Here is a 27,308-nt window from a genome sequence, read left to right on the forward strand (position 1 = left end):
AGATGAACAGCCTCATCTCCTATGTCACAAGAATAGAGAGCTCAGCTTTCTACTACCAGAAGCACACACATTCTGGAGGTAAAACATGTCTGCTTCTCCCTATTGCTATGTCCCTTCTCCAATGTAAGGTCAGTTCCTCAGTTTATGCTCTGGGCTCATTTTCTCTTGCCTTTGCTGGATTCTTACTTACACTATCAATGACCACTTCTTTCCCTGCATTTTTTCTTTTCTTTCTAGTTAATGATTTCATTCCATCAGGTTTTTTTTTTTAAGGATTTCTTTTTTTTTTTAAGATTTTATTTATTTATTTGACAGAGATAGAGACAGCCAGCGAGAGAGGGAACACAAGCAGGGGGAGTGGGAGAGGAAGAAGCAGGCTCATAGCAGAGGAGCCTGATGTGGGGCTCGATCCCATAACGCCGGGATCACACCCTGAGCCGAAGGCAGACGCTTAACCGCTGTGCCACCCAGGCGCCCCTCATTCCATCAGCTTTTAAACAGTTTGAAGTCTCCTACATCCTAAAATAAAACTCCTTCTACCTTTACTACTTACTCTTGCAGTCACTGCCCTGTCTCCTCCTTGACACGGAAATATCAATATAATCCTTGTATTAACTCACTATCTCTGTTTCTCACCTCCCTAAACTCCATTCTTTTCCATATGACTTTCATCTCTTTCTCTATCAAAACAACCAGCCAGAGGTTGTCAATGACTGCAGTAACAATAAATCCAATTAAATTGTTCAGTCTTCATCTCACTTAACCTTTCCAGAGACTCCACCATCAGCTTTCCTTCTTAAAATGTTCTCTTCTACCAGCTCTGATGACACTACACACTATGGGTTTCCTCTGGCTACTCGCCAATCTCCTTGATTAATTCATCCTTCTCTGAACACCCTTTTAAATAAGAGGGGGCTCCTCAGGAATTAGCCGTAAGTCCTCCCTCTGTTTTCACTTTATACTCTTTGTTTAGGCAATCTTGTGGCTTCAAACACCATCCAGATGTCAACGAGCTCCAACTTAACTATGCAACCCAGACCTTTTCTTGGAGTTCCAATACCAATACATCCAACTACCTACTCAACATTACCACGTGAAGCCCTGACGGCACATTAAAGTCAGCATGGCCCAAACCAAACAGGATCTTCCCCAAAATCCTAGTCTCCCTCTAGCCTTCCATATCTTAGTGAATGGCCGCCAATACCATCAGGCTACACACACCAGAAACCTAAGAGCCAATCCTGACACCACACCCTCTTCTTCCAGCCCTGCCAGTGTCTACTTACCTAATTTCCACATCCTTCACTCCGTCTCCACCACTACCACCCTAGACCAAACTACCATCTTATCTTACCTGGAGAAGTGCGCAAGCTTTCTAATTGGCCCTGCCCATAAATAAAATTGACCTTCAATCCGTTCTTCACACCACAGCCAGAGTAAGCTTTTCAAACAGTGATCTGCTCATTTCACTCTCTAGCTTAAAACCTCGTGATGAACTCCCACTGCTCTCATGATAAGGAAAAAATATCTGATGTGTTCTCCAAGGCTCTGCGTGATCTGACCCAGACATGTCCTCACAGCACCCCCCTCCCCTCTCTCCACTCCAGCCACACCAACTTTCTTTGGTATTCTCAGCCAGTCTGATAGCACTCTTCATTTTTAATTCATTGCTTTTATCATAAGTTTTACATATTTATTTTTGGAGTACTTGATTATCTGTCTTTTCCAAAAAACAGTTTTTATTTTTTATTTTTATTTTTTTAAGGATTTTATTTATTTATTTGACAGAGAGAGAGACAGCCAGCAAGAGAGGGAACACAAGCAGGGGGAGTGGGAGAGGAAGAAGCAGGCTCCCAGTGGAGCACGGAGCCTGATGTGGGGCTCGATCCCAGGACCCTGGGATCACGCCCTGAGCCGAAGGCAGACGCTTAACGACTGAGCCACCCAGGTGCCCCCAAAAAAACAGTTTTTAAAATTATCCCTCAGCATTTTGGTCACACGTAGCCGGTGTTCCCCACACATCTATTGGATGAATATCTGAATTAAGGATATTAGATTTGTGATTAATCAGTTAAAACTACAGGAGAAGATAAATTCAACTATAATGAGAAGAGAAGTAGATCCAAGAGAGCTCCCTGAGAGAGCTGCCTTTCATGGATACCCAAGAAAGAACGTGCAGGGTCGTTAAGGTTGTAGGAAATTAAGCCAATATGGCATATTTTAAGTAGCTCTGGAAAGGTATTTTTTTAACATAGGCTATCCCCCCCGCCAATTTTACTTATTTCTCCTGAATTATTAACAGAACAGAGTATGAAATTTCTCGTGGATATACTGTCATCCTTTCCATATGGCGTAGAGACTCACCCCCTAACCTAGGGTGAAATAAGTACCAACTTCACTTGTTTTCACAGATATGCAATAGAAAATAATCATCAAGTTTACTCCATAGGTCCCCGAGGCATGGCTCCCTCAGGTGTGTCACACACACATCTGCCAACTGTGAAGTTTTCACTGTCTGAGAGGCTGGCAGGAATGTGAACAAAGGACCCTCACGAGTGAAGAGGCTATGACTAGCCGCCTCTGCTTTCTGAAAGTCACATGCCAGTCACCCATCTCCTTTCTCCTAGGAAGGACAGCTTCAATCTTGCAATAACAAGGCAGCAAGAAATCCAGCAGGAATACGGAACCTCAGAAAAAAGATGCCAGATCAAGTACGGGGTGCTCACTTAACTCTAGATTTCAGATAAACAACAAATAATTTGTAATGTAAATATGTCCATGCAATATTTAGATAGTTATACTTAAAAAAGTATTCATTCATTAGAAATTCGGACTTACTGGGTGTGCTGCCTATTTATTTTTTGAATCTGATACCCCGAACCAAAGTCCACTCATTGGTTCATTCATTCACTCATTCATTATTCCAATATATTTGAGTGCCAACTGTGAGCTGGTCTCTGTTCTAGCTGCTAAGGCTCCCCAGTGAACAAAATAAAAACCCTCACCACACTTTTAGTCCACAGTGAAAACCAAACCTAGGTGCCTGTAAAATCTGGCAGACTTCAGTAACTGAGGAGTAGCCCCAACCTACCACTTGGCACAAGACGTCCCCATCAAAAGATGTACAGTTGGTCTCCCCTCGAAGACTCGCAGTCTCCCTGTTAAAACATTCTTTTCTTAGAATAGATAGTCACACCAAAATTTTAACAGGGGTTGTCATTGGGTTTAGGAGGCTGAATGATTATCTTTCTTTTCCTACCTCTCTGCATTTTCCTCATCTTCTAAATGTATACGTATTACTTATAAAAATAGTATGAATTGTTCCATCAACTCAAGTTGCCATATAGTCACTTTTTAAATTAATGATTTTAAATTAATGGCTTGAATCATTATTTACTGCTGAGCTGCCCCTTACCTCCAGAATCGTCCAGCACTTTAGCACTCCCAAAGCGGATGGGGGTGAGGGTTGAGGGGAGGGCAGAGAGCTCATTACTGAAGCAGGTCTAGCGCCAGAGCCTACCTTTTGAAGGCTCTATCCCTATGGGAGGCATGTCCTGTGCTCATACCAACAGCAGGATCTGAGCCTCTAGGGAATGGCTGCCCACCTAGGGGCTCTCTACAGTAGGGTCACCCACTCCTCCTTCAATAATCCAACATGCACCTGAGGCTGCAGAATTTAGGGTTGGATCTTCCTGTTGCCACACTTAGCCACCTCCCAGGGAACCAGCTGGTTTTCTCATGTGGACTCAGGGCTGGTTCTGATGTGCTCAATCACCTCACCTCTCACTGGTCCAGAACCATGGTATGCTCCTCTTCTTCTCAGCCACTGCCCTCCCCCCCAACTTTCCTAGGAATCCACACTTTAGGGGTCCCAGGCCTTTCCTTCTAAATACACAAAATATAAAGAATCTGAGTACACTCACTTTTCTACACGAGCAGGGTTACTGCTCAGCAATACCCATCTAAAAGAAGCTTCTTCAACATCCCAGATGCTCCAACCCCTTCCAGGGGAGTTCTGGCAGGGATTTCAGGGAGGCCAAAACCCAGGCTGGAGAAAGTAGCATTTTCCCTTCTGGAGTTCCAAAGCACTTTCCTGGCTCTCCTTTCAGGAGAGAAAAAAAAGGTACAAATATAATTTTTAGAAGGGCATCCCCTTGTATCTATAGAGAATACACAAAAATAACATAAAGCATCTTGAGCCCACATCCCATATTCACCAATGGACTTGACATGGATTTCTTAAGTTCTTTTTTTTTTTAAAGATTTTATTTATTTATTTGACAGAGATAGAGACAGCCAGCGAGAGAGGGAACACAAGCAGGAGGAGTGGGAGAGGAAGAAGCAGGCTCATAGCAGAGGAGCCTGATGTGGGGCTCGATCCCAGAACTCCGGGATCACGCCCTGAGCCGAAGGCAGACGCTCAACCGCTGTGCCACCCAGGTGCCCCTAGGATTTCTTAAGTTCTTATGTCAGATAAAGCTTTTCTTTCATTACCTTTATCTTACTAGGTAACTTATAATGGTAAAATCCCTCATTTGGATTAATTTTTAGAATTAGAAATAAAGCTGAATGGATCAAGGTAATGTGCCCTGACAAACATTTAACAGAAAACTATCCATTTTTTAAAATAATATTTTATTTCACTGGTCTTGGTATGATCTCTTACACCTAACAATTCATACTATCTACATATAATTTTTTTTAAAAAGTGAGGTTGCCCAAAACAGAATTTTCATCATAAGCAAAATTGTTAGGAAAACTTCAATTTATACATCACAGGCCACAGCTAACATTTTTACCAGAATGAGTCAAAATGATAATTAAATAAAATAAGCTTCAGTTACACAAGGCCTAAGTCATAGGATTTTAGTGCAGGAAAGATGATCAACGAGGATGTTTTTATTTCCCAGCAGAGGAAAGTGACACCCAGACAAGCAAATGTACAAGATCCCAAGATCCCACAACTAGCTTGTCATGCATTCAGCAACACGTGAGTTCACAACTCTGACATGCGAGCCCTCAGACAGCAAGTCCAAGGATGAAGACATTGCACGTAGAATAATCTACTGGAACTAGGACCCAGGCCTCCTCAATCCCTGGCCAAATTTTCTTCCTTCCTAGAAGACAGGCGGTTGCAATAGCCTCTGCTCCCTTTGGGACGTTGAATTGGAATGGCATTCAATGCCTGGTTGCATTAGCGAACACCTGGCCAACATCCCACACTCTGAGGGTTTCACTTATTGTCAAGGGGTTATTTGTATACCCATAGACTAAAAACCTCTGTTTGAAAATAAAGAAGGTTTGGAGAATTAATTATTTCCAAAGTCATACAAATAACTTTAAATCCAATGGTATTATCAAATCCCCACATGACTTTGAATGCTTTCTCCTTCATTTCAAGCCTCTGCTAAATTAACTATGCCCCGGAGCATGAAAATGCAGTGCATAAATCAAAAACAGGTTATTGGTTGTTTTTTTCTTTCTGTGCTGTTACAGAAATGTCAATTTGCCACATCATTTAGCAGGAGAGAAAAGGCTGCAGATGGGATAGGGGAAGCATGAGCAATCAGCCTGATCACTTGGGAGAAAACTTGGAATTTCCAACCAAAATGAATTCCTTACAGTTTCAGGGAAAGGTATCATTAGTATGTAGATAAAAGAGGAGGCCTGAAGAACTGCCTCACCTCCCCCAAACTGTCTCTGTTTTTATTTTGATAGTATTTACTCCAAATTCTCTCTCACACTCTGACCCCTTCCTGAAATCCACAACACCATCATCATCACTGTCATCTTGGTGTTTTCCTTTTAAATTTCTTTTTTTTTCTTAATTAACTGATGGTTTCCCAAGCTGAGACAAAATCCAGATTCCTTATATAACTTGGCAAGCAAGAATCCACGTTTTTGAAATACACAAAGGAAAATGCATATGTACACACCACCCGAGAACACAGCTGGAAGAAGGTATTTGTTTCCATGGAAAAGTCCTTAGGATTAGTTTTAGGAGAGCTAGATTCTGGTTCCAGGTCTGACATTCAAGTATATACATCTCCAGATCTAAATTACTCACCCTGTACATTTGCTCCCGATGCAAGGCACGTGAAAGGAGCTAAAGGGCAGCTCCTGTTAAATGTATCTCCCAACAGAAACCTGCTCCACCAGGCATGATACTTTACTGTTTCCCACCTACATCTTGTTGATTCCTGGTTCTGAGTGTTCCTTCATGGCTTTAGTCATTGAGTTTTCACTGGTCACTCATTCATCAAATCTAGACTAACCTCCTTCCTTACCATCTTTCCTTTCCCACCAGACCATCCTCAGCAAGAACCCAAATTCCACCTCTGGACAGCTTCAATTCCAATGTCATTGGCCTCACCCTACTCTGAAGTCCTCACTCCTTCGCTAGCATCACGCATTTTTCACTTGGTTATATAACATCTTATGTTATTGTTTAGAATTTGTTTGCATTATTTATTCATTGCTTCATTGGGTTTGCCTTGGCTCCCATCTGAGTTCTGAACTCGTACTCTATATAATCAAAAGCCCTAGTTTCTTGTTCCAATTCTCAGCCATTCCTAACTACTCTGAGCAAAACCAACAATCTTCCATTTTCTTAGATAAAAAATAAGATCTTTAAAACTGCTTCCATCTCTAATAGTAAGTCTGAGATTTTCTTTACTGTTCAAAAATTTAGATTTGTTCCTTTGAGTTTTATTATTATTATTATCACTCCTTTCAATTCCTAGCACAATTATAGCATATCATATAGTTGTCCCTTGAACAACACAACTTTGAACTGCACAGGTCCACTTTTTTTTTTTTTAAAGATTTTATTTATTCATTTGACAGAAAGAGAGACAGCCAGTGAGAGAGGGAACACAAGCAGGGGGAGTGGGAGAGGAAGAAGCAGGCTTCCAGCGGAGGAGCCTGATGTGGGGCTTGATCCCAGAACGCCGGGATCACGCCCTGAGCCAAAGGCAGATGCTTAATGACTGAGCCACCCAGGTGCCCCATGCACGGGTCCACTTCTATGTAGGTAGATTTTTTTCGATAAGTACAGTACTATAAACGTATTTTCTCTTACGATTTTCTTAACGTTTTATTTTCTTTAGCTTACTTTATTTAAGAATACAGCCTGGAACATATAAGATCGGTATTAATTGTTTATGTTATCGGTAAGGTTTCTGGTCAACAACAGGCAATAGTTTTGAGGGAGTCAAAATTTATACATGGATTTTCAACTCTGTAGGGGGCCAGCACCCTAATCCTTACATTGTTCAAGGATCAACTGCAGATGCTTAATCAAGGAGAGAGTTTAAATGAGGCCAGTGAGATCATTTCCCTGGCTACTCTGTGGAAGTGCCTGAATTCCAAGGGTTGAAATGAGGTGTCTTTGGAAGGGTCCCTCAACTCCTAAGGCTTTTGCTATTAAGCTGTGAACTCCATCAAAATGTCTTCTTTTCCCCCGTTCAAAGCACCGAAAAGGATGCTATACACATAGCTCGGTACTTACTGCAAGAAAAAAGCTCCCTAAAAATCCATCTTCAAGCTTATGATTTTCAACTGATGAGAAGCAATTGCTTTACCTCCAAAGGCCACAGTCTTCTATGTTTTTAAATAAAGGGAAGGCATTACCTGTCACACAACAAGTCAACAACACAACCCAATTTAAGAAGAAAGAAACGAAATGATCAACAGTTTCAGTTTGCAATTTGGAAAGCGAGGGTGAGCTCTGATAATCCTGGCCTGTTCCTCATTTTCTGCTTAAGGAAAAAATAAAGGGTATTTATGGGAACTGTCGTGTGTTATTAAAGTGACATGATTGCTTCAGCCCTTCTAAAATGTTTTGTAATATTAATTTTTCACTAATGACATTTTTAATAGACTCTGTGATAAATCCCTGCCAGAGTCTAGCTCTCACCAGTGTGGGTGCATGGGGCTGTAATAAGCATGACCCCAGCCTCTTACACAGATTGGAGTCATTTATTACCCAATGCCGTGGCCAATTTGCATCTCCGATCCACAAGCAATCTTTCTCCAGCTGTTACCTCAATTTGTCCCTGCAACGATTTTCATCAGTTCTGGAGAAATTTCTGTAATAAAGCTGTGCAAAGTATCAGTAGGAGTGGAGGTAAGGGAGCAAGGAGGGGCTGTGTGTCCTCCATCAGAGGACACTGGGTGAGTCTGCAGTCAGTTTCTAGTGGAGACTCACAGGGGCAACCCCCTTGGCCTTTGGAACCTGTGTATCCCCCAGTCAGAGACACCAGCCCAAAAGCTAGTTGTTCATAGGCTCCTGCTGAATTTGGAGGAATCTTCCTTAAAATTTTATTGGCATCAAGGAAATCAGATGCCTTTGTAAAATGAGGGCTTTGAAGTTTGAGGGGAAATAAAAAAGCAACCTTGAATAGGTTTTCTAGCTTGGATTCGAACCTATCACTCCTCGGTCACGTGAAGGAAGAAAGGAAAAGGAGGAGAGTGAGAAATACATGGAGGAGATGAATACTGGAGGCATTCTCTGGAATACTTGGCACCTTGTCAGAAAGGACAGCCCCCAAACCACATGCCCTGATAAAACTGGCTGCTGGTTGTTCTTAACTGAAATGTACAGAAACATTTGAAATTGGTTTATCCATGATTTTATAGCTGTATTCATTTATTCATTCTTCAAGTTTCCATTGCCAGATACTGGGCTAGGCATAGGAATCCATGTGTGATTAACTGTTGTTCAGAAAGCATCTCATCTGTAAATTCCATGAGACCGAGTACCTCCTATTTACTACTAGACCCCCCGAGCCTAGCATAGTATGTGGCAGGGAGTATGTCTGAGGAGAACAGGAAAATGAGGGCAGGAGAAAGCGGAGTTCCATCCCCACAATCTAGGAAAATACCTGATCCAGAATAGCAGCTCAGTGAATGTTACTTGTTGTTTGTACATAGAGTGGAATTAACAGACGTGTTTTTTGAGAGAGAGGGTGAGAGAGAGAGTGCAGATATAAGTGAGCCAGGAGACAGAGGGGAAGAGGGAGAGAGAGAGAATCTTAAGCAGAGTCCCCACCCATAACAGATGTGTTTTTTGAGAGAGAGGGAGAGAGAGAGAGTGCAGGTATAAGTGAGCCAGGAGACAGAGGGGAAGAGGGAGAGAGAGAGAATCTTAAGCAGAGTCCCCACCCAGCCCAGCATGGAGCCTGATGGAGGGCTCGATCTCATGACCTGGAGATCATGACCAGAGCTGAAATCCAGAGTTGGATGCTCAACTTACTGAGCCACCCAGGTGCCACATTAATTAACATGATTGATTCCCAGAACATTCACTAACTGTATGACTTGAGTAATTTGTGTTCGGGTTGGATAAAAAGATCTTAACAGAAAAATGTTATGCTTCCATTGATATTTGCTTAGAGTGAAACGAACCCAGTTAGCGGCTGCTCGTCTCCAAGATATATTTTTGTATATGCACAAATATGCTTTGGCAGAATCATTTAACTAGTCCCACTTCTGGGGAAGATTGTAAAGAAAGTAAAGAAAACTCTATTTAACTGGATGCAAATAGGACTGCTAGTCAGCAGTGTAGAATGCAGGACAGATGCAAGAGGGTAGGAGGTGCATTCTATAGGTTACTTAAATTTCCTTTAAGCCTTATTCCCAGAACATTATCTGCCCATTCTGGAATTATTTATTGAGGCCTTGCTGTGTTGAAGGCACTAAAGTAGAAGGGACACAAGACCGTACAGCTGAGAAGGCCCCAGACAGAGGAAGTAACAATTAAGATGCACTGAGAAGGGCTGTAGGAACACGAGGCACTGAGGCGCCCCACAACACAGCCCCCAGCCCAGCCCCAGGGGCCTGTGGCCAGAGAAGGATTTCCAGAGGAGGTGATGCTTCAGCCACACATATGAAAGAATAAGATGCAAAGACAGGGCGCCTGGTGTTCTCAGTTGGTTGAGTGTCTGACTCCTGATTTCGGCTCAGGTCATGATCTCAGGTTGGGCTCCACACTCAATGGGGAGGCTACTTGAGATTCTCTCTCTCCCCCTGCCCCTCCCCCCACTTGTGTGCTCTGTCTCTCAAGTAAATAAATAAATAAATAAATACACTTTTTTACAATGCAATGACGTAGGTTAAAATAAGCCAAGCAGGAGCATACAAGCAGACACAGCTAGAGAGGGTGTTCCAGAAGAAAAAACAGCACAGGCCACAGCACAGGGTAGGAGACGTCAGAGTAGGTTTGGGAAACCTCAGAGAAATTCCATTTGTCCAGCCACCAGGACCAAAAAGGCTGCCCTGGGCCTGTGGGCAGGGACATGATTGGGGAGGATTTGGGGGCCATGCCAAGGAGCCTGCATCTTAGCCTGAAGATAACAGGAAGTTTTTACTCACATGGTGAGATAAGCACAAAAACACAGGCTGGTGGCAAATGTGAAGTAGGGCGTGCAAAACTGGCTCCCCTTGGAAGCATGGTGCAATAAATAAATACATACTCAGAGTTCTCTCATCTCAAAAATACTGTCTGAGCACATGAGCAAATCATGTGGAGAATTCAAAGGTGAGTATGACACGGCCTTCAAAGACATTATAATCCATGAGGGGAAGAAGAATACCAGATTGTAATGGTCCCAAGAGGTACACAGAGAGCACTGGAAACCAAATCAAGAGGCAATGATCCCCAGTTTGGGGATCAGGAAATGGCTCATGGAGAAGAGAAGAGGAGAAGAGGGCCTACGCCAAGGCCCTGGTTCCAAAACTTGAATATGTGTCAGAACTACCTAGAAGACTTAATCACACACTACTGGTGCCCACACCAGAGCTTCTGATTCACCAGGTCTGGAGCCAGACTCTCAAATTTACACTTCTAATACGTCGCCAGCTGAGGCTGACACTGCTGGTCCAGGGACAAGTCTTTGGAGAACATAAGCTCCAAGTGAAAGTAGGGAGCTGGTCCAACAGAGGTGAGACCGTAGTCATCACATGAAGAGTAAATGCTCCGGGTTAGAAAAGCAAGACTATATCCTGGTTACAAGTTAGGGTAGAATTTAAGAAACCTGAGTATATCATGAGATATAACATTTGTAAACTAATTACCCAATTGACTGCAGTCAGCTGAGAACAATTGCAATGACCAAAGTGGGCATGACTTCCAAGTGGGCTGCACCTCTACCCCTAAATTTTCTATCCTTCAGCTGTCCTGGCTCACCAGGTCTGCCCTGCTTTCTAAACCAGAACAGTCCATTGGTACCAACCAACTCAGCCATGGTGTGCATTACTAATCCCTTTCTTCTAAACAAAAAGGAACATTAAAATCCCTTTAGTTTAGAAGGAAAATTTCCAAATTCATCCCATGAGGTCAGCATTACCCTGATACCAAAACCAGATAAAGACACCATGAAAAAAGAGAACTACAGACCAATATCCCTGATGAACATAGATGCAAAAATCCTCAACAAAATACTACCATTCAGAATGCAGCAGTACATTAAAAAAAAGTCATTCACCATGATCAAATGGGATTTATTCCCGGGCTTCAAGGGTGGCTCAGGATTCACAAATCAATCAACATGATACATCATATCAATAAAAGAAAGGGTAAGAACCATATGATCATCATACGGCACCTGGGTGGCTCAGTAAGTTGAGCATCCAACTCTTGATTTCAGCTTGGGTCATGATCTCAGCCCCTTTCCCCCTTCCCTCTCTCCTCTCTAAAAAAAAAGTAAATAAATAAAAATAAAAACTTTAAACAATAAACAGATAAAAAATGAATAAAAATCCCTTCGGTTTTGCCAAAGCATGGTTGGGAATTTTTAAAAGGAATTTTAACAAGGAAATAAAAATTCTGAAAGTGAAGAAACAAAGGCATTCACATGCACACATTTCTCATGTCATCCAAATATTAAGGGAAAAAAAGGCCCAAACAAAGATTGGTTTTGTTGATGCAGCTTTACAATGTTTTGCAAGACGTTTTGAGTTGAATTATGCCTAACAAAGACATGTTAAAGATAGGGTCTTTACAGAGGTAATGAAGTTAAAATGAGGTCATAATTAATGGGCCTTAATCCAATATGACTGGTGCCCTACCCTTCAGTAGATGAGCGTAATGAAGGAGTGGGGGGCATCACTTCAGGTGACACCCTATATGAACCAGAAACAGCAACTGTATCCGTAAATCCCTACCCCAAAGTCCTTAATTTCAGCTCTTTTTCTTTTTTTTAGCAATTTACTCTCCTACCTCTTTCTTAAACTCCCCTTCCACTTCAAGAGAGAGGAATACCAATATGCTGACATTCCTCTCAAAGTCCAAAAAGCTCTCTGGCTGGGTTTTCCTGCCTGTGAAAGGGGAAGGATCTTTCTCCTTACAGGTGGCCACTGGTCCTGGTGGCAAAGAAAGGGGTGGAGAGGAGGGGCAAGACAAGCTCAGAGCAGAGTGGGCACTAGGGAGGTGTATTGTGTGGCCCAGGATGGAGACAGGGAGTCGAAAGAAGAGGCCCAGCAATGGGACTCATCACCTCACAACTGACTCAGGCTTGCATCTCATTCTTGCTTGTTGAAAAGAGAAACCATGTAAGTACTTACAGCAAATTAAGTTTGACATCTTCCTTCAGAAGAGAAGTGTCCTAATTTCCACCACATGCCGAGAGCAGCTGGGTGCTCCCTCACTGCTCCCTAATTACTGATTAGCACACACAATGGTCTAATCGCTCCTCCATATTTGGGGATAATTTTGATTATTGCTTTATCAGACTTGAAGAGTGTTTCCTGGGGCTTTGTTTACCCCATACCTCACCCTCCAGCCAGGAGGACACACTCCAGTCACAGCAAGGGAAACACTGTAAGTGCCTATCCCGAGGAATGGCCAGAAAGCTCTATAGCAACCCCAGTACTATCAAAATGCAACCAATCTCTAGGGGCGCCTGGATGGCTCGGTCAGTTAAGTGTCTGCCTTCGGCTCAGGTCGTGCTCCCGGGGTCCTAGGATCAAGACCCACGTTGGGCTCCCTGCTCAGCAGGGAGTTTGCTTCTCCTTCTTCTCCTTCCCCCACGCCCCTGCTCATGTGTTCTCTCTCTCTTTCTAATAAATAACTTTAAGAAAGAAAAAAATGCAACCAATCTCTAGAGAAATCACTGTGTGTGCCCATATTCCTATAAAGGGAACATTAGCAAACTGCATAGCGATACCCTTGCTCTCTAGTTTAAATTGAAACCTTCAAATATGACTCAGGGAAAATATGCCCTGATTGAACAAGGTTTCTGGAAATCACAGTTTGCCTTCTCCCAAGGGCAGAAACTACCCTGTCCTTCCCTCTTACAGGGACCCTCAGTGGCAGACTTGGAAATGAGGAGTGGGCAGGGTCTTAGTCAAGGTTCTCCAGAGAAACAGAAGGAATTGTATATATATATATATATATATATATATATATATATATATACACACATAGAGATTTATTATGAGCAATTGGCTCACATATTTATGAAGGCTGAGAAGTCCTGTGATCTGCTGTCTATAAACTTGGAGGCCTTGGAAAGCCAGTGGCATAATTCCAGTCCAAGTCTGAAGTGCTGGGAACCCAGGGAGCGAAGGGTGTAAATTCTAGTCCAAGAGCAGGGTAAGATCACTACCCCAGCTCAAGCAACTAGGCAGGAATTAAAAAGGTGGCCAGAGTTGGGGCAGGGAGGGGGGGTTCTTCCTTTCTCATCTGTTGTTCCATTTAGGCCACATGGGGGAGGGCAATCTTCTGAGCTCACAGATTCAAATGCTAATGCCATCCAGAAACACCCTCACAGGCATACCCAGAAATGTTTAATCTGGGCACTCCATGTCACAATCAAGTTAACACATAAAATTAACCACTACAGGCAGTTTAGCTGGCTGTGTAGAACTCCCCAGTCCTTTGGTAGATGACACAAGGTGGATCCTTAAATATGCCTATAAACTATGGGTCAAAGGAATGTTACCATGATTACAGGGCTTTTGGTAAGTCTCTACAAGTTATGTCAGTTTGTATTCTGTATGTAATTCCACTAACATTATTTTTAAGTGATCGAGTGATTTTAATATAAAACAGCACTTGTCGTTCCAAAATTCAAAAAGCAGAGCATTACTTTGGAGATAATAGGGGGACAGGATGTCTTATCAGTTAAACTTGGGGCTCCTCAAAGTGGATCACATGCTATCAGTGCATTTTCTCTCCCGAAATTGAGTGGTGTAGTTGAATGAATGTGTCTTCAGAGGATTTAGCACAGGAGTGAGCAAGCATGAAACCACCCAACCCCAGCCCTGCTGGCAAATTCTCCTGGGAACTCATCCTTCATCCTCTGTGGCATCAGGGTGACTGCTATGAGCCTGGGTGGACCTTCAGATATCTCAAACCAGTTTCAGATTTATATGTTCATTTCTTAATTCTGTAAACACACAACCTCACTAGAGAATGTGATCCCACCAGGACAGGCTGGTCCCTCAGACTCCCCACCAATCCAAGGAGGCCACTGCTTGGCACCTGCTTCACCTTTGTGTCCCAAGCAGGTGGACTGGTCTTGCTGACATTCCAACACTCTGACAAGTAACAGTTATGCAGCAAGTGTTGTAACAAGTGCTGTACACATATTATCTTATTTCACCAAACAACATCTCTGTGTTGTACTAATACCTCACATGTGAGGTAGGTGTTACTATCCCCACTTCACAGATGTGAAAGCTGTAACTCACTGACAGAGGTCACAGGGCTAGGCAGTAATGACTGAGAATTTGTACCCAGCTTCATTCGTCGCCAAAATCCAAATCACCATGATGCTACACTGCCCCAGAGCATTTCCAAAAAGAGCAGCTCTCCTTGATCTTTCCCCACTTTAGAGAACAGCACTCGTAAGTCTAGTGGGGAGACTGGCCTTTAAGCTACCAAGACATAACACACATCCCTTTCTTTCTTAAACTTGAAATCACATATACAGGGACTTGGAGGAAAAACAGCTCGAGGTTGAGTTGGAGCCACATTTTCAAGGCGGTTAGCCTTAGGACATGGCCACCAATGAAAGCACATTCGCTGATTTCATTCTTGACTCAGTGAACACGGAGTACACACTGTCTAAGGCATTCAGGTTGTAATGAAAAATAAGAGGCCCTTAGAATCCAACGGGGTAAGTCCTGTGAGCGAGTAAATGGGGTGTGTCAGGCCAGTGGCCAAATCCAGTGTAGACAGAGGATCTCAGGAAGCCACATCCCACCCAGGAGGGCAGAGTCTGCATTCCTTCAATGTTTTCTGTTACCACATGGTTAAATGAGTCATCCAGCTTCCCTGGGAAGATAATGCTTATTTGCTCTCTTCTACTAGTTGACGAGAATTAGAGATACCTGTACATACATTCTCAGTGTTTGGCTAGACTTCTGCTGACTTGGGCAATGTTTTTGTATGATAAATATTGGGCTAAATATAATCAGAAGGTCATTTTGGGGAAAAACCATGGAAGCCAGTTTTCATGGCCCTGACTCACCAGTGAGGAGGATATCCATCCATTCCTCAATCTCTTAGAATGTCTCTAGAACCTGGTCTGATGCTATGGCCCAGAACACATAAACCATATACTTTGTAAGGAGAACAACAATGTGGAAACCAAGCAAATAAGAAACTCCTACATATTTATGAAAATATGTCTAAAACACAGGGAAGTGTTGAGAGATTTTGAAATATCCATAAGAGGAAAAATTCCTTTGGGGAATTCACACTGTGATCCACATTTTCACTTAGGTCCTATAGGGCAGCCCAATGGGATAACTATGGCAAATAAAAGCTTTAGAATTTGTCAAGAAAAGACTCCAGTGGTGGAACTCTCTCTTAGGACCAGGGAAAGGTTCTAAATCAGCTTTTTTTCGGAATCAAGGTTAAACTTCTGTGAAATTTCAAGCCAGGCTCCAAATGTGCAGTGACTTCTTGGGAAAGCTTAGAACCATGAAGGTGATGGGGGTCCTTAAAGGTCCCAAAAGGGTTGACTGAGTGCTCTTTGGCTAAGTATTTGCCACACACTTTACACAGAATATCTCACTTAACCCTCAAGACTACAACTACCCAGAGATATTATTCCCATTTTACAGGAGAAAAATGAGTTTCCAAAAGATTTTAACTTAGCCAAATGGCAGAGCTCAGATTCATACCCAAATGTGCAAAATGCTAGACGACAGACTTCTAAAGTCAATAAAATACTAGAATAAGTGCTACCCTGAGCAACTTTGGGGAAGCCTCTTTTAGCTAAAAGGTACCACATTTTTCTTGAGCTCAGAATTGCCCGGATTGCAATGTTTAGAGTGATGCAGCTGCAGACTATGGCCTGAAGTGAATGAAGCTGGAAGAATCACCCTTTCCAAAGGAGCCCCACCTGCACATACACAGGTGTGCTCCTGAAGCCAGTTCCTTATGTATATAAAGAACCTCACGGAGCATGGGGAGCTCTGGTTCTTGGGAAACTCGGCAGGTCTTACGGCCAGTGGGGGCTCCTAGCGGCGCTATGTGGCTGCTACAGTCCATCTTGCTCTGTTTTCCCTTGTCTCTTGCTTTGAGTGGCCACCAGAAGACCAAGGAACCAGATTATCCTGGTGAACTCCACTGCGGGCTATGGAGTCTTCAGTTCACCATAAACCTGAGCCAGGGGACAGCGGCTCCTACACTAATAGCTTGGGGTAAGTTTGATGACTCACTCGGCTTAGCCCTCTAGCTTCCCCTCCTAACACTTTCCCCCTTTGGTAAACTCTGCAGCCTTGCCTACAGACTGAATCGTCTAAAATATAACTTCTCTTCCCAACTGGAGTCCCCTCTTGTTCCTCTCTCTTCTTGCTGCTGCCCCTTGGGGTCTGACAGCAAAGCCGGCTGTCCTTGCCCAGCACTGAGGACTGTGGCGACTGACCACCTGTGCTTTTTGCTCCTCCCTGCCCTGCAGACAACCTTGGGCAGCCACACAGGCTGCAGAATGACTCTGGCTGTGGTACCTGGCTAAGGGAGGGCCCAGGCAGCTCCCTGGTGTTAGAAGCCTCTTACAGCGGCTGCTACATCACTGAGTGGGTGAGGACGACCCAGTCACCAGGAATGCTGAGACCCTCTGCACCACCATCAGAGGAGACTCCCCAGGACCCCCACTATATCATGCTACTTGGAGTTGAAGGAGTAGATGTGTCTGGGCGCAGCATGGTTACAAAGACAAAGCTGCTCAAGTGTCCTGTGGATTCCCCAGGTAAAGGCTGGAAACTGGCAGGGTCTGGGTGGTGCTGAGCTTCCTGGAAGGTGCTCTTGGGCCTCTTCTACCAGCTCTGTGTGGTGACAGTGACATCCAGCTACCCTGCACATGCGGTCCTTAAGATAACTACCACTTGAGTGATTCGATTACTTGGTGCGAGGCACTGGGGAGGCAGTGGGCTTCACCGTCCCCGCCCCAACCCAGTACTGTACGTACTACTGCTGCCCCCCACTGGTAAGCTCTTGGTGAGCGGCAGAGCTGGGATTCAAACAAGAATCAGTCCAAAACCAGGAGCTCCTGGGCCTTAAGTGTAGGGAAGGAAGCTAAAGCTATTAAGGATACTTGGCAAATGCCTCTGAGAATCAACTGTGCCCTGAAAACACGGCTCAGCCCTTTCAGCTGGAGGCTACTTAATCACTTAATTGGGGAATTAGCAGGAAGTGTGACCCCTACTCAGCTTCAGCAAATCTTGTCTTGCCCTCTGCAAGCCCTACCTCAAAGTCTTAAGGGATTCAAACTTGTAGCTCACTCTTCTCCTCTGCCTTGTACCCAAAATATAATCCAGAGGGGTAACACTGATAAAATGCAGAACCCCAGTCCCCAGACCAGATCTGCCGTACTAGAACCTGCATTTCAAAGATCCCCCGGTAACTCACGGTACAGGAGGATTGAGAAGCACCTCTACGGAACAGAAGAATCCTTAGCTTGAAGGAAAAAAGCTCCCCACTGCTTCTACTGATCTTGCTGGTGTTCTTTCAAAAAGTACTAATTTCAGGGGACTTAATATTTACTTAAGTTTCTAAAACTTAATCGCTAGTATATAATATGGACCTACCCTGATCATCTGGACATCGGTGGGAATTTTGATACTTTGTAATGAAATGATCATCTTCTTTTTTTTTTTTTAAGACCCAACTTTGTTATCTAGCTCCCCTCTTCAAAATGTAGCCCTAGATGCTCCAAACGCTGACCTGTGTAACTCTGTCCCAGTGTGGGACAGGCTGCCATGTGCTCCTTCACCCATCACTCAAGGAGACTGTGAAAAGGTTGGTTGCTGCTACAATTTGGAGGTGAATTCCTGTTACTATGGAAACACAGGTGAGTTAATGCATCTCTGAAACCAGCTAAAGAAAAGTACCAATAACTTGCAATTAAATCCGGAGAAGAGTGATCTTCCCTTCAGCCTACCCCCAGAAGACAAATGTTAAAGACAACCAGAAGTTAGTGTATAAGCAATGAGCGTATCCTAGAATACTTGACCCCAAGTGATCACTTTCCACAGCCTTGCCTTGTCATTTCCCCTAGAAACCAAAATATTCAATGAACTCCAGAAGCTAAGTCTACTTGCAATATAATAGCTAATTGACAGAAATTTAAGACTATCAGCCACCTTGGGAATAGGTTAAGTGCCTAGAGGACCTCCTTTCAAAGACTGCCTCCTGTGTCTCCCAAATCCTACTCTAAGGTTTTCTAATGCAAAACATGTATATGTCACATTCTATTCTAAGCTCTGAATACTGGTAAGTAAAACAAAGCAAGTACTATTATCCCCATTTTATAAATGAAGCTAGAGCAAGGAGGTTAGATGCTTTGCCTAAGGTTGCCCAGTAAGCAGTGGAGGCAACATTCAAATCGAGGGGCTCCGTTCAAGTGCTCCTTCAGTGCTTCAGTTAAGCTCTGGACAGCTGAACTTGCAGAGTCCACTAGGTGGGACTGCCAATCTCTCAGGGGGAGGGACCAAAACCAAATATTTAGCTGGCTCAGTAACAGGAGGTATGACCTGTTTTCAGCACAGTCACTCTGGTTTTTCAGTGACCTCACACTGTACCCAAGATGGCCACTTCTCCATTGCCGTGTCTCGGAAGGTGACCTCACCCCCGCTGCTCTTAAATTCTGTGCGCTTGGCCTTCAGGAATGACCATGAATGTACTCCTGTGATGGCAACACGTACCTTTGCCCTCTTCTGGTTTCCATTTAATTCCTGTGGGACCACGAGACGGGTAAGAACAGTTGACCTTTGGCTCTGTTCCTAACTCTAGAAGTCAGATAGAAATGTCCTAGTGACTGGAGGGAGAAGTGGAATATCTTAGCCATGAAGGAGACAGCTGACCACTGCTTGGTGTATATGATGGTCTCTAGGACAGAAGAATGCTTCATCACTGAGAAAGCAGAAACCTCCCCTGGACGTTCATCTAAGACCACAGCTGTGCTCCAGCAAGGGGCTGGCACTTCTACCAAGCCATAGACCAGAGGAACAAGTAATAAGTTCTTCTTTCCACATTGCCCAGGAAGCAAGCAGGGAGGTTGGCTGACATTGGTGGTCATGTTCCTGGCTGCCTCATTTGAGTACTCAAAGCCCTATTGCCTTATCCTGAGGTAAAGTTAGTCCCAGGCTAGTTGCCACCTGCTTTTGCCTCTGCTCAAGGAACAGAAAATGCAGCCTAAAATCAGAAGTACTTGACTCAGGGGTGCCTGGGTGGCTCAGTCATTAAGCGTCTGCCTTCAGCTCAGGGTGTGATCCCGGAGTTCTGGGATCGAGCCTCACATCAGGCTCCTCCGCTGGGAGCCTGCCTCTTCCTCTCCCACTCCCCCTGCTTGTGTTCCCTCTCTCGCTGGCTGTCTCTCTCTGTCAAATAAAATCTTAAAAAAAAAAAAAAAAAAAAAAGAAGTACTTGACTCAGAGCAAGTTCTGAGTGAAGTAGTACCTGGCTAGCAGGAATTATAATACTCTTTCCCCATACTTCTAGATCATTGGAGACCAGGCAGTATATGAAAATGAGCTGGTAGCAACTCAAGATGTGAGAACTTGGAGCCATGGTTCTATCACCCGTGACAGTATTTTCAGGTAAGGTCCTAGGCTAACCTGAGGCCACTTGACCAGAATGCCTTCCCTTCCATAAAACAGGACTTCTAGGGAAAGCCCTGAATCTACAGAACCTCTCCTCATGACAAGAGAACCTGTCTCCTGCCTTGGTTGTCCAATCTCATGGACCATTATTTGATCAAGTCACCCCGCATCACTGCCACCAAGCTCTTCTAAGCCTCAAACTCCCTGGACTCCTATTTCACTTGCTGGGACTTCCTTTTTCTCATTTTGGCTTTCTCCCTCCATGGTCCATGCTGTAACAAAAAGAATCCCCTCAACACCTCCAAGAAGACTGCACACTTAAAGCTTCCTCATTTTCTTGCCACAGCTTAAACTTGACATCATGAACATAACCTGAAGGACCCTGTGTGAAACACCTCTTACTTCCCTCTCCAGCCCAACCTCCTCGAACATCCTCCACCCCTCACTCACTATTCCGCAACATCAGACTGAAGTCCCATGAAGATCCTACAGAAGGACAAACCCTGGTCTCCATTCTCTGTTCTGTCAGCTGTTTCTCTCCCTCTTCTTACCTCCGTTACTTTCTATCTTCCTTCAAGTCTTCTCCCTGCAAGCTCTCCCCTGACTACCCTCTCTACAGAAAGCACATGTTTCTCATAGTACTACATGGACTCTGATCCCATCTACATATTGGTCTCCCCAACTAAGATCTAGCTCCTACAAGCTCAGGTAACATACCCCTCATGTTTACAAACTTGTCCAGCTCCTAGCATGTAATGGTTCCTAAAACCTTTAAAAACTGAAAGGTGACATGGCCTATCCTATCACCCACACTAGCTAACAAAGCTCTTGTTTCTCTCTAGGCTTCGAGTTAGCTGCAGCTACTCGATCAGTAGCAATGCCTTCCCGGTTAATGTCCAGGTTTTTACGCTCCCACCACCCCATCCTGAGACCCAGCCTGGACCCCTCACTCTGGAACTCAAGATTGCCAAAGGTAAGACCCTCTTGGCTGGAGCATCTGGCCTACAGTCTAAAGCCCTATCTCTTTTCTGGGCATTAAGGGAACAACTTGGTAATAAAATACTTGCTAGAGGTTTTTATGTATATATGCTCTCTCTCCAGCATCTAGAGGTTCCTAATTCTGGTGTTATTGCTTCAACCCCTTTCGGCCTCTTGCAGATAAGCACTATGGCTCCTACTACACTGCTGGTGACTACCCAGTGGTGAAGCTACTTCGGGATCCCATTTACGTGGAGGTCTCTCTCCGGCACAGAACAGACCCCTACCTGGGGCTGCTCCTCCATTACTGTTGGGCCACACCCAGCACAAACCCTCAGCATCACCTCCAGTGGCCCATGCTGGTGAAAGGGTAAGCAGCTCTTCCATGCACCTGTGCTGGAGTCCCTCAGAAAAGCCCCTCCAAAAAGCCCCTCCTGACTGCCGGATATCTTTGCTTAGATGCCCCTACACTGGAGACAACTATCAGACGCAGCTGATCCCTGTCCAGAAAGCCTTGGATCCTCCGTTTCCATCTTACTATCAGCGCTTCAGCATCTTCACCTTCAGCTTTGTGGACTCAGTGACAAAGAGGGCACTTGGGGGACCGGTACGATGCTTCCAACTGTGTTTCTTAGGGCTCAGAACCCCCCAACTCAGAATTGTTTCCATATCCTACCACTCTCTGGTCAGGGGTGCCCTTTAATCGGGGCTGTTGGTACTCCTTCAGAGCCATCATTGATCCCAAAGGCATGAGTGACATTTGCCTACTAGACTCTAGTTCTTTAGTGTTCTTATGATATCAGCTTGGAATGTCAAGATTCTCTGGTAACTTTCTTTCAACTTCTTCTGGGGGAGTTAAGTCTGAAGACTTGTGATGTGGTTCTATACCATGATCTCAATTCTATTGGCTTCCAGGTGTATCTACACTGTAGCGCATCCGTCTGCCAGCCTGCTGGGACACCATCCTGTATGATAACCTGTCCTGTTGCCAGGCGTGAGTATCCAAGCTGTCCACACTGGAGGACAAACTTGAAATAATCTTGAGTCCCACTGCTAACCTTCTTTAGCCTGTGGGCAAATGATTCAAAGCAAAGATTCATCTTACTAATGAGGCTGCTTTAGGTGTTTTTTACGATGCAGTAGAACAGACAATCAGCTTCCTAGAATTCCAGGCCTTTTAAATATAAGCTATAAATCCTCCGGTAAGTCTCAGCCTTAGTCAAAATGTATATGGAAAAAACCAAGCGAGGAATCAAACTGGCTTATGACCTACACATGGCTCAGTCTAATGAAACACTTATCTGGCTAGTTCACAAATTGAGCTGTTTACACCTGCTTGAAGGCATGTCTAGCAACATGGCCTGAAGATCTATAGGAGGCGTACTACAGAGTAGGTACTCTAGTTGGTCAGACCCAGTCTTCCTATAATGTATGTGTACTCCTACCTGGTCCACTAACATGTACCCTGTCTAGCCCCTGAATTAATTGGGATTCATGATCCCTAAAGCTTCAAGTCCCTTCTTGGGGTGAGGGGGTGACTCATAGTACTGTAATGATAGTTACAAAATACTGCATTAAATGTTCAGAACCTCACTCCCATGACATATATTCTATACTCTTCTTTAAAAAAAAGCATATACCCTTCTAAAAAAAAAAGCATATACCTTTTTGTTTTGTTTTGTTTTTCTTTTGTCTTTAAGGATTTTATTAGAGAGAGCACAAGTAGGGGGATTGGCAGGCAGAGGGAGAGGGAGAAGCAGGCTTCCCACCAGGAAGAGAGCCCAATTCTGGGCTTGATCCCAGGACTCTGGGATCATGACCTGAGTCCAAAAGGTAGACGTTTAACAGATTGAGCCACCCAGGCACCCCAAAATATATACCCTTCTAAAAGAAAACTTAGATTGACTTTTCCAAGGTCCTATAACTGTCAATAGAAATGGGATTCAAACAGCTTTGCTTTGTTACTGTCTTTCCAGTTACCTTTGTAGTTTAGGGAAAGGTCTTAGTATTAACATTTTACTGTCCAAATACCTCTTTTAGGGAAGAATGACAGTATGGGGAAAGTCTAATATCATAATCTCTATTACCAAAGTCTGGTGAAAATGAGGCAGCAGTCTTAGAAACAAAGTCTTAGATCTGTTTGAGTTTATATTACACACTTAAGACACAGAACAGAGCTGTACATATTGAAGGACCTAACTCTCCCATTCCTACCCCACCATGTGCAAAAAATTCTAACCCCTAGCTTTCCTCTATCCAACAGGAAGAAGAAACTCTAACATCCATTTTTACAACCATACTGCTAACATTTCTAGCAAGGGCCCCATGATTCTACTCCAAGCCACTAAGGACTCCTCAGAAAACCTCCATAAAAACTCAGGTGAGTAGGTGGAGACTTAAGTAGCTACTGGAAGCCCCTTATCTGAACCACTAGTCAAGCCAAAGCTACTTCCTGATCTCCCTACTTTTTATTCCTTTCTGATATGACCAGTGTGAATCTCAAATTGAATAGCTTATTTTTCCTATAGCTAAAGACCATCAGTCTTTTTCAGGATCTAGAGTCACTTGGTTTTGCCATACTTTAACCTACCTTCCTGCCCTACAGGTTCTCCTGTAAACTCCCAAGCTCTGTGGATGGCAGGCCTTTCTGGGACCTTAATCATTGGAGCCTTGTTAGTGTCCTACTTGGCTATCAGGAAATGGAGATGAATTATTCCAGTTGTGTTAATAAAACTAGATTGTGCTACCAGCCTGTGCCCAGCTTCTCATTTGAGAGAAAGTAAGCAAGCTATCTGCTGTTCATATCTCCTCTTTCCAGTTTGGGGCAGTATTTTGGATGACAACAGAATAACAGCCATGATACCCTAGGCCTCTACTCCAGACCTTCTAGCTTCTGAATAGAATGTTTCAGTAGATTCATAGCTGGTTGGCAAGTTAGGTAGTATATACAAGAAGTAAATACAGAGAAGGTTACAAGCTTAAGAGGGGTATAGAACAAAACTCTTCCACAAGATCAATCAAACTAAGGTAGAATTAGCCTAGAGCTAGTCTGGAATCCTCTGGACCACTAGTTCTCCAACTTTAGTGTGCATCAGAATCAAAGGAGGGCTGATGAAAATCAATTACTGGCCCCACCCCCAGAGTTTAAGTAGGTCTGAGCTAAGGCTTAAAAACTTGCCTTTCTAACCATCTCTCAGGTGATTATGATCTTACTCTAAGCATCACACTGAAAACTAATGTTTAGAACAGTGATTAAAAGGAAGTTATCTGATTATGGATTGGCCAACTGGAAGTGGTTTCATCAAAAGAGTCTGAGTTTTGAGCCAGAACAACAAGTAATTCCCTAGTTTAATAGTCTTTAAATAGAAATAGAAATACTAATAGAAATACATGGTGATTTCTCAAGGTAAAAATCCTGCTCAAAGAACTCTTTAGTAACTAACATTGTTGGCCATCCTCTAGCAGTCTCTACTCTCATCACGGTGGAGTTCTGAAAATAATCCTGGTTAACAAAGTTTCCCCATTTGTCTTCAGGGAGTAACTTGTAGGTTGCCTTATATTTCAGCAAAGTTAAAAGCATTAATCTTGGTACTTAAATACCTGCTTTGTAGGCAAGTCAACTCCACTTCAAGCTGCTTCTAAGCAGGGAATGAAGATTTCCTTATTCAACTGACAGGAACACTATATGCTTTTTATGTGACAGGAACTACCCTAGATGCTTGATAACACACTTGAGCTTCATGAAAACCTAATGACGTAAATATTCATCCCTGATTTCCAGGATTTGGAACACCTATCAAGCCAAATCTCTTACCCAGCATCACTTAGTCAACTAATGGCATGGCTGGACCATGAATTCAGTCTGATTTCAGATATTGTGCTTTTAACTCCATATTCTACTGAAAATACTCAGTTCTTCCATAGGACCAATTTCCCGTGGTACAGAGGTTCAGCCTGACCAAAGTTTTTCTGAAGCTTGCCTGTTTGCCTGATGCTTGCTTGGGGGATACTGATAAAATAGATGCCTAGAACAAAGGTCTGGGACAAATGACTATCCTGTGCTAAAGAGGAAGTACAATGGTCTTGGATTGCAGTGGAGGTAGTGGTTAACTTGGTCACTAAGCAAGTATAACTGTAGGTTACCTGGGCAATCATGAATAGATGTATTAAATACAATTAAAATAAATCACAAATTTTGATAACTTAGGTAAAGCATAATTTGAGATTTTTATATCCATGTGTATTTACAGTACATCTCAATTTACAGATTAAAAATTAACTAGAAGTACCATATTTTTTTAGGTCTCCTAAGATTTACCATTGAAAAAATAGGTTCACTCATCCAAATTGTTCCAAACATAAATGAGTTTTCTTGTAGCTGAACAAAGTAGGTGTTTCCAAACTTAATCAAAATTCTTATACTAGCACACCTCTTGTGTCTATAGTCACATCCGGCTGGGAGCTACTTGAGCTAGGAGCTACAGCATGAGTGAAGTCACTGAACTTAAATACGTACCAGACATCCTATGTGACAGGCATTTACTAGCGTGGGAAGTAAAGCAACATAAACCACGAAAGATGTCACAGCAACAAAGGCAGACAAATGTCTGATGGTAAATAAGGGGGAAAAAATCAAAAGAATGATCGGGAAAAGGGAATTGCTAAGTCCTGTCCTGCTCTGCCTGTGAGAAAACTAAGTGGGTATGGTCATGAGTTCTTGGCTTATCCCACTTAAAACAAAGCCAATGTGTGGGGTCCTGTAAATGAAACTAATTTGATTATGCCAAGTATCTGGATTTACAACAGAGAAAAGAAGGCTCCTATAGCAGAGTACCTGACATGTGAGTTATTCACTCAATGACAATGGACTTTTTTTTTTTTTAATTTAGAAAGAGAACATGAGCAAGGGGAGGGAGAAAATCCCAAGTAGACTCTGTACTGAGCTCATGTCCAACATGGGGCTTGATCCCATGACCCTGAGATCATGACCTGAACCAAAACCAAGAGTTGGATGCTTAACTGCCTGAGCCACCCAGGTGTCCCCACTTTTTTTTTTTTTTTTTGAGGAAAGATGGTAACATCTATATTTATACTAGATCCAATCAAAGAAAAAAAAAATCCTGGCGCTTAAGCCTTGACCTAGAACCTGCCAGGTTCTCTCTAGCAGGGCTTCTCAGATTGATTATATTAATGTCCTGTGAGCTTCCAAAGGGACCTAAAAACTATTTCCCAAACATATTTGATGATGGAAGCTTTTTTTCAGAGAATCTTATAGGAGTAGTGTTCTATAGAACGTACTTCTATAGATCTAGGGTGTTTCTGCTTTCCTAACCATGGAATCCTTATTGGAACTTAGCCTGCTCAACAGGGAGAAAGGAATATTGCAGGGAGAAATTACACTGTACCTCTGAACTGAAAAGCCCCTGGCCAAAACTACCTAGCTTAAAGTTAAATCATTGCTCTAAAGTGAAATATCAGTTGGGACCGTTAACTTGAGTAGCTTATTAATGTATAGTCTCTTAAATTGGAAAGTTTATTATCCCTAGAGGGAATAATTCTTGAACATTCTCAAATTCATAATACTTTTTGGCATTTGTCTAATTTTAAGAGGCTTTTTCTGGTAACTTCTTATAAGCTTATATTGCCACCCCAGACTCTTCCCTACCTTCATGATACCCTCCAAACTTAATGAAACTGATTCCTAGGTAATAACTCATTACCCATTGACTAAAGGATTGTTCAAATCTAGCCAGAATAATGTAATTTACTCTTGTATATTTTTGGTTTTTCCTGAATAAATTCACTGCTGTTTATTCCTCTGTGTGCCTATCACTAACTTATCTTGTACAGTCTTTACATGATAACCTAGCCTCTCTACGTTGGTCCCTAGGGCTGTCACACAGCAGTCAGCCTAAGCTTTCCCTTTGATGTCTTCCATTTCTCTTGGATGAATCCTAGGTCATGTTTCAGTTTGTTACTTAGCTCTGACAGCATATACCATTTCTTGTATCCATTTGAAAAAGAATGGCATGGAAGGCAAACTTTAAGAACTTGGATGCCTGAGAGTTTCTTTCCCCCTGCCGCTCCCCCAAGATGGCTCTTGGCAGTTTAGCTAGATCCCAAATTATAGATGAGTGGCCTATTCTCTATTTTGAAGGTATTGCTCTGTTGACTTCCAGGTTTCAGTGTTGCACCCTGTTATTGTGACTTCTGATCTCCTGTCTCTGGCTATTCCATATGCTTTAGAACTTAGAATATTCTCTATCACCATTTTT

At 43.2% G+C, this 27,308-nt stretch overlaps 1 protein-coding gene across 1 annotated transcript; it reads left to right on the top strand.

Annotated features, from left to right (window-relative positions):
* The first annotated feature begins 16,484 nt into the window (after positions 1–16,484).
* Positions 16,485–23,742, top strand: ZP4 (zona pellucida glycoprotein 4). Its single transcript, XM_026503989.2, has 11 exons — positions 16,485–16,656; positions 16,914–17,204; positions 18,117–18,305; positions 19,020–19,207; positions 19,955–20,052; positions 20,898–21,028; positions 21,214–21,403; positions 21,493–21,640; positions 21,949–22,027; positions 23,297–23,413; positions 23,639–23,742. Exons 1-11 carry the CDS (start codon positions 16,485–16,487, stop codon positions 23,740–23,742), a joined length of 1,707 nt encoding a protein of 568 aa, XP_026359774.2.
* Positions 23,743–27,308: the final 3,566 nt, after the last annotated feature.

The sequence above is a fragment of the Ursus arctos genome, unplaced genomic scaffold, assembly GCF_023065955.2.
Source record: "Ursus arctos isolate Adak ecotype North America unplaced genomic scaffold, UrsArc2.0 scaffold_7, whole genome shotgun sequence".
Taxonomy (NCBI): domain Eukaryota; kingdom Metazoa; phylum Chordata; class Mammalia; order Carnivora; family Ursidae; genus Ursus; species Ursus arctos.

What these genes read in the sequence shown, in the direction of transcription:
- ZP4 (XM_026503989.2), top strand. Translation starts at nt 16,485, where the DNA reads ATGTGGCTGCTACAGTCCATCTTGCTCTGTTTTCCCTTGTCTCTTGCT. An exon ending in TCCTACACTAATAGCTTGGG is followed by an intron (nt 16,657 to 16,913) that starts GTAAGTTTGATG and finishes CCTGCCCTGCAG; the next exon opens with ACAACCTTGGGCAGCCACAC. An exon ending in TGGCCCATGCTGGTGAAAGG is followed by an intron (nt 21,404 to 21,492) that starts GTAAGCAGCTCT and finishes ATCTTTGCTTAG; the next exon opens with ATGCCCCTACACTGGAGACA.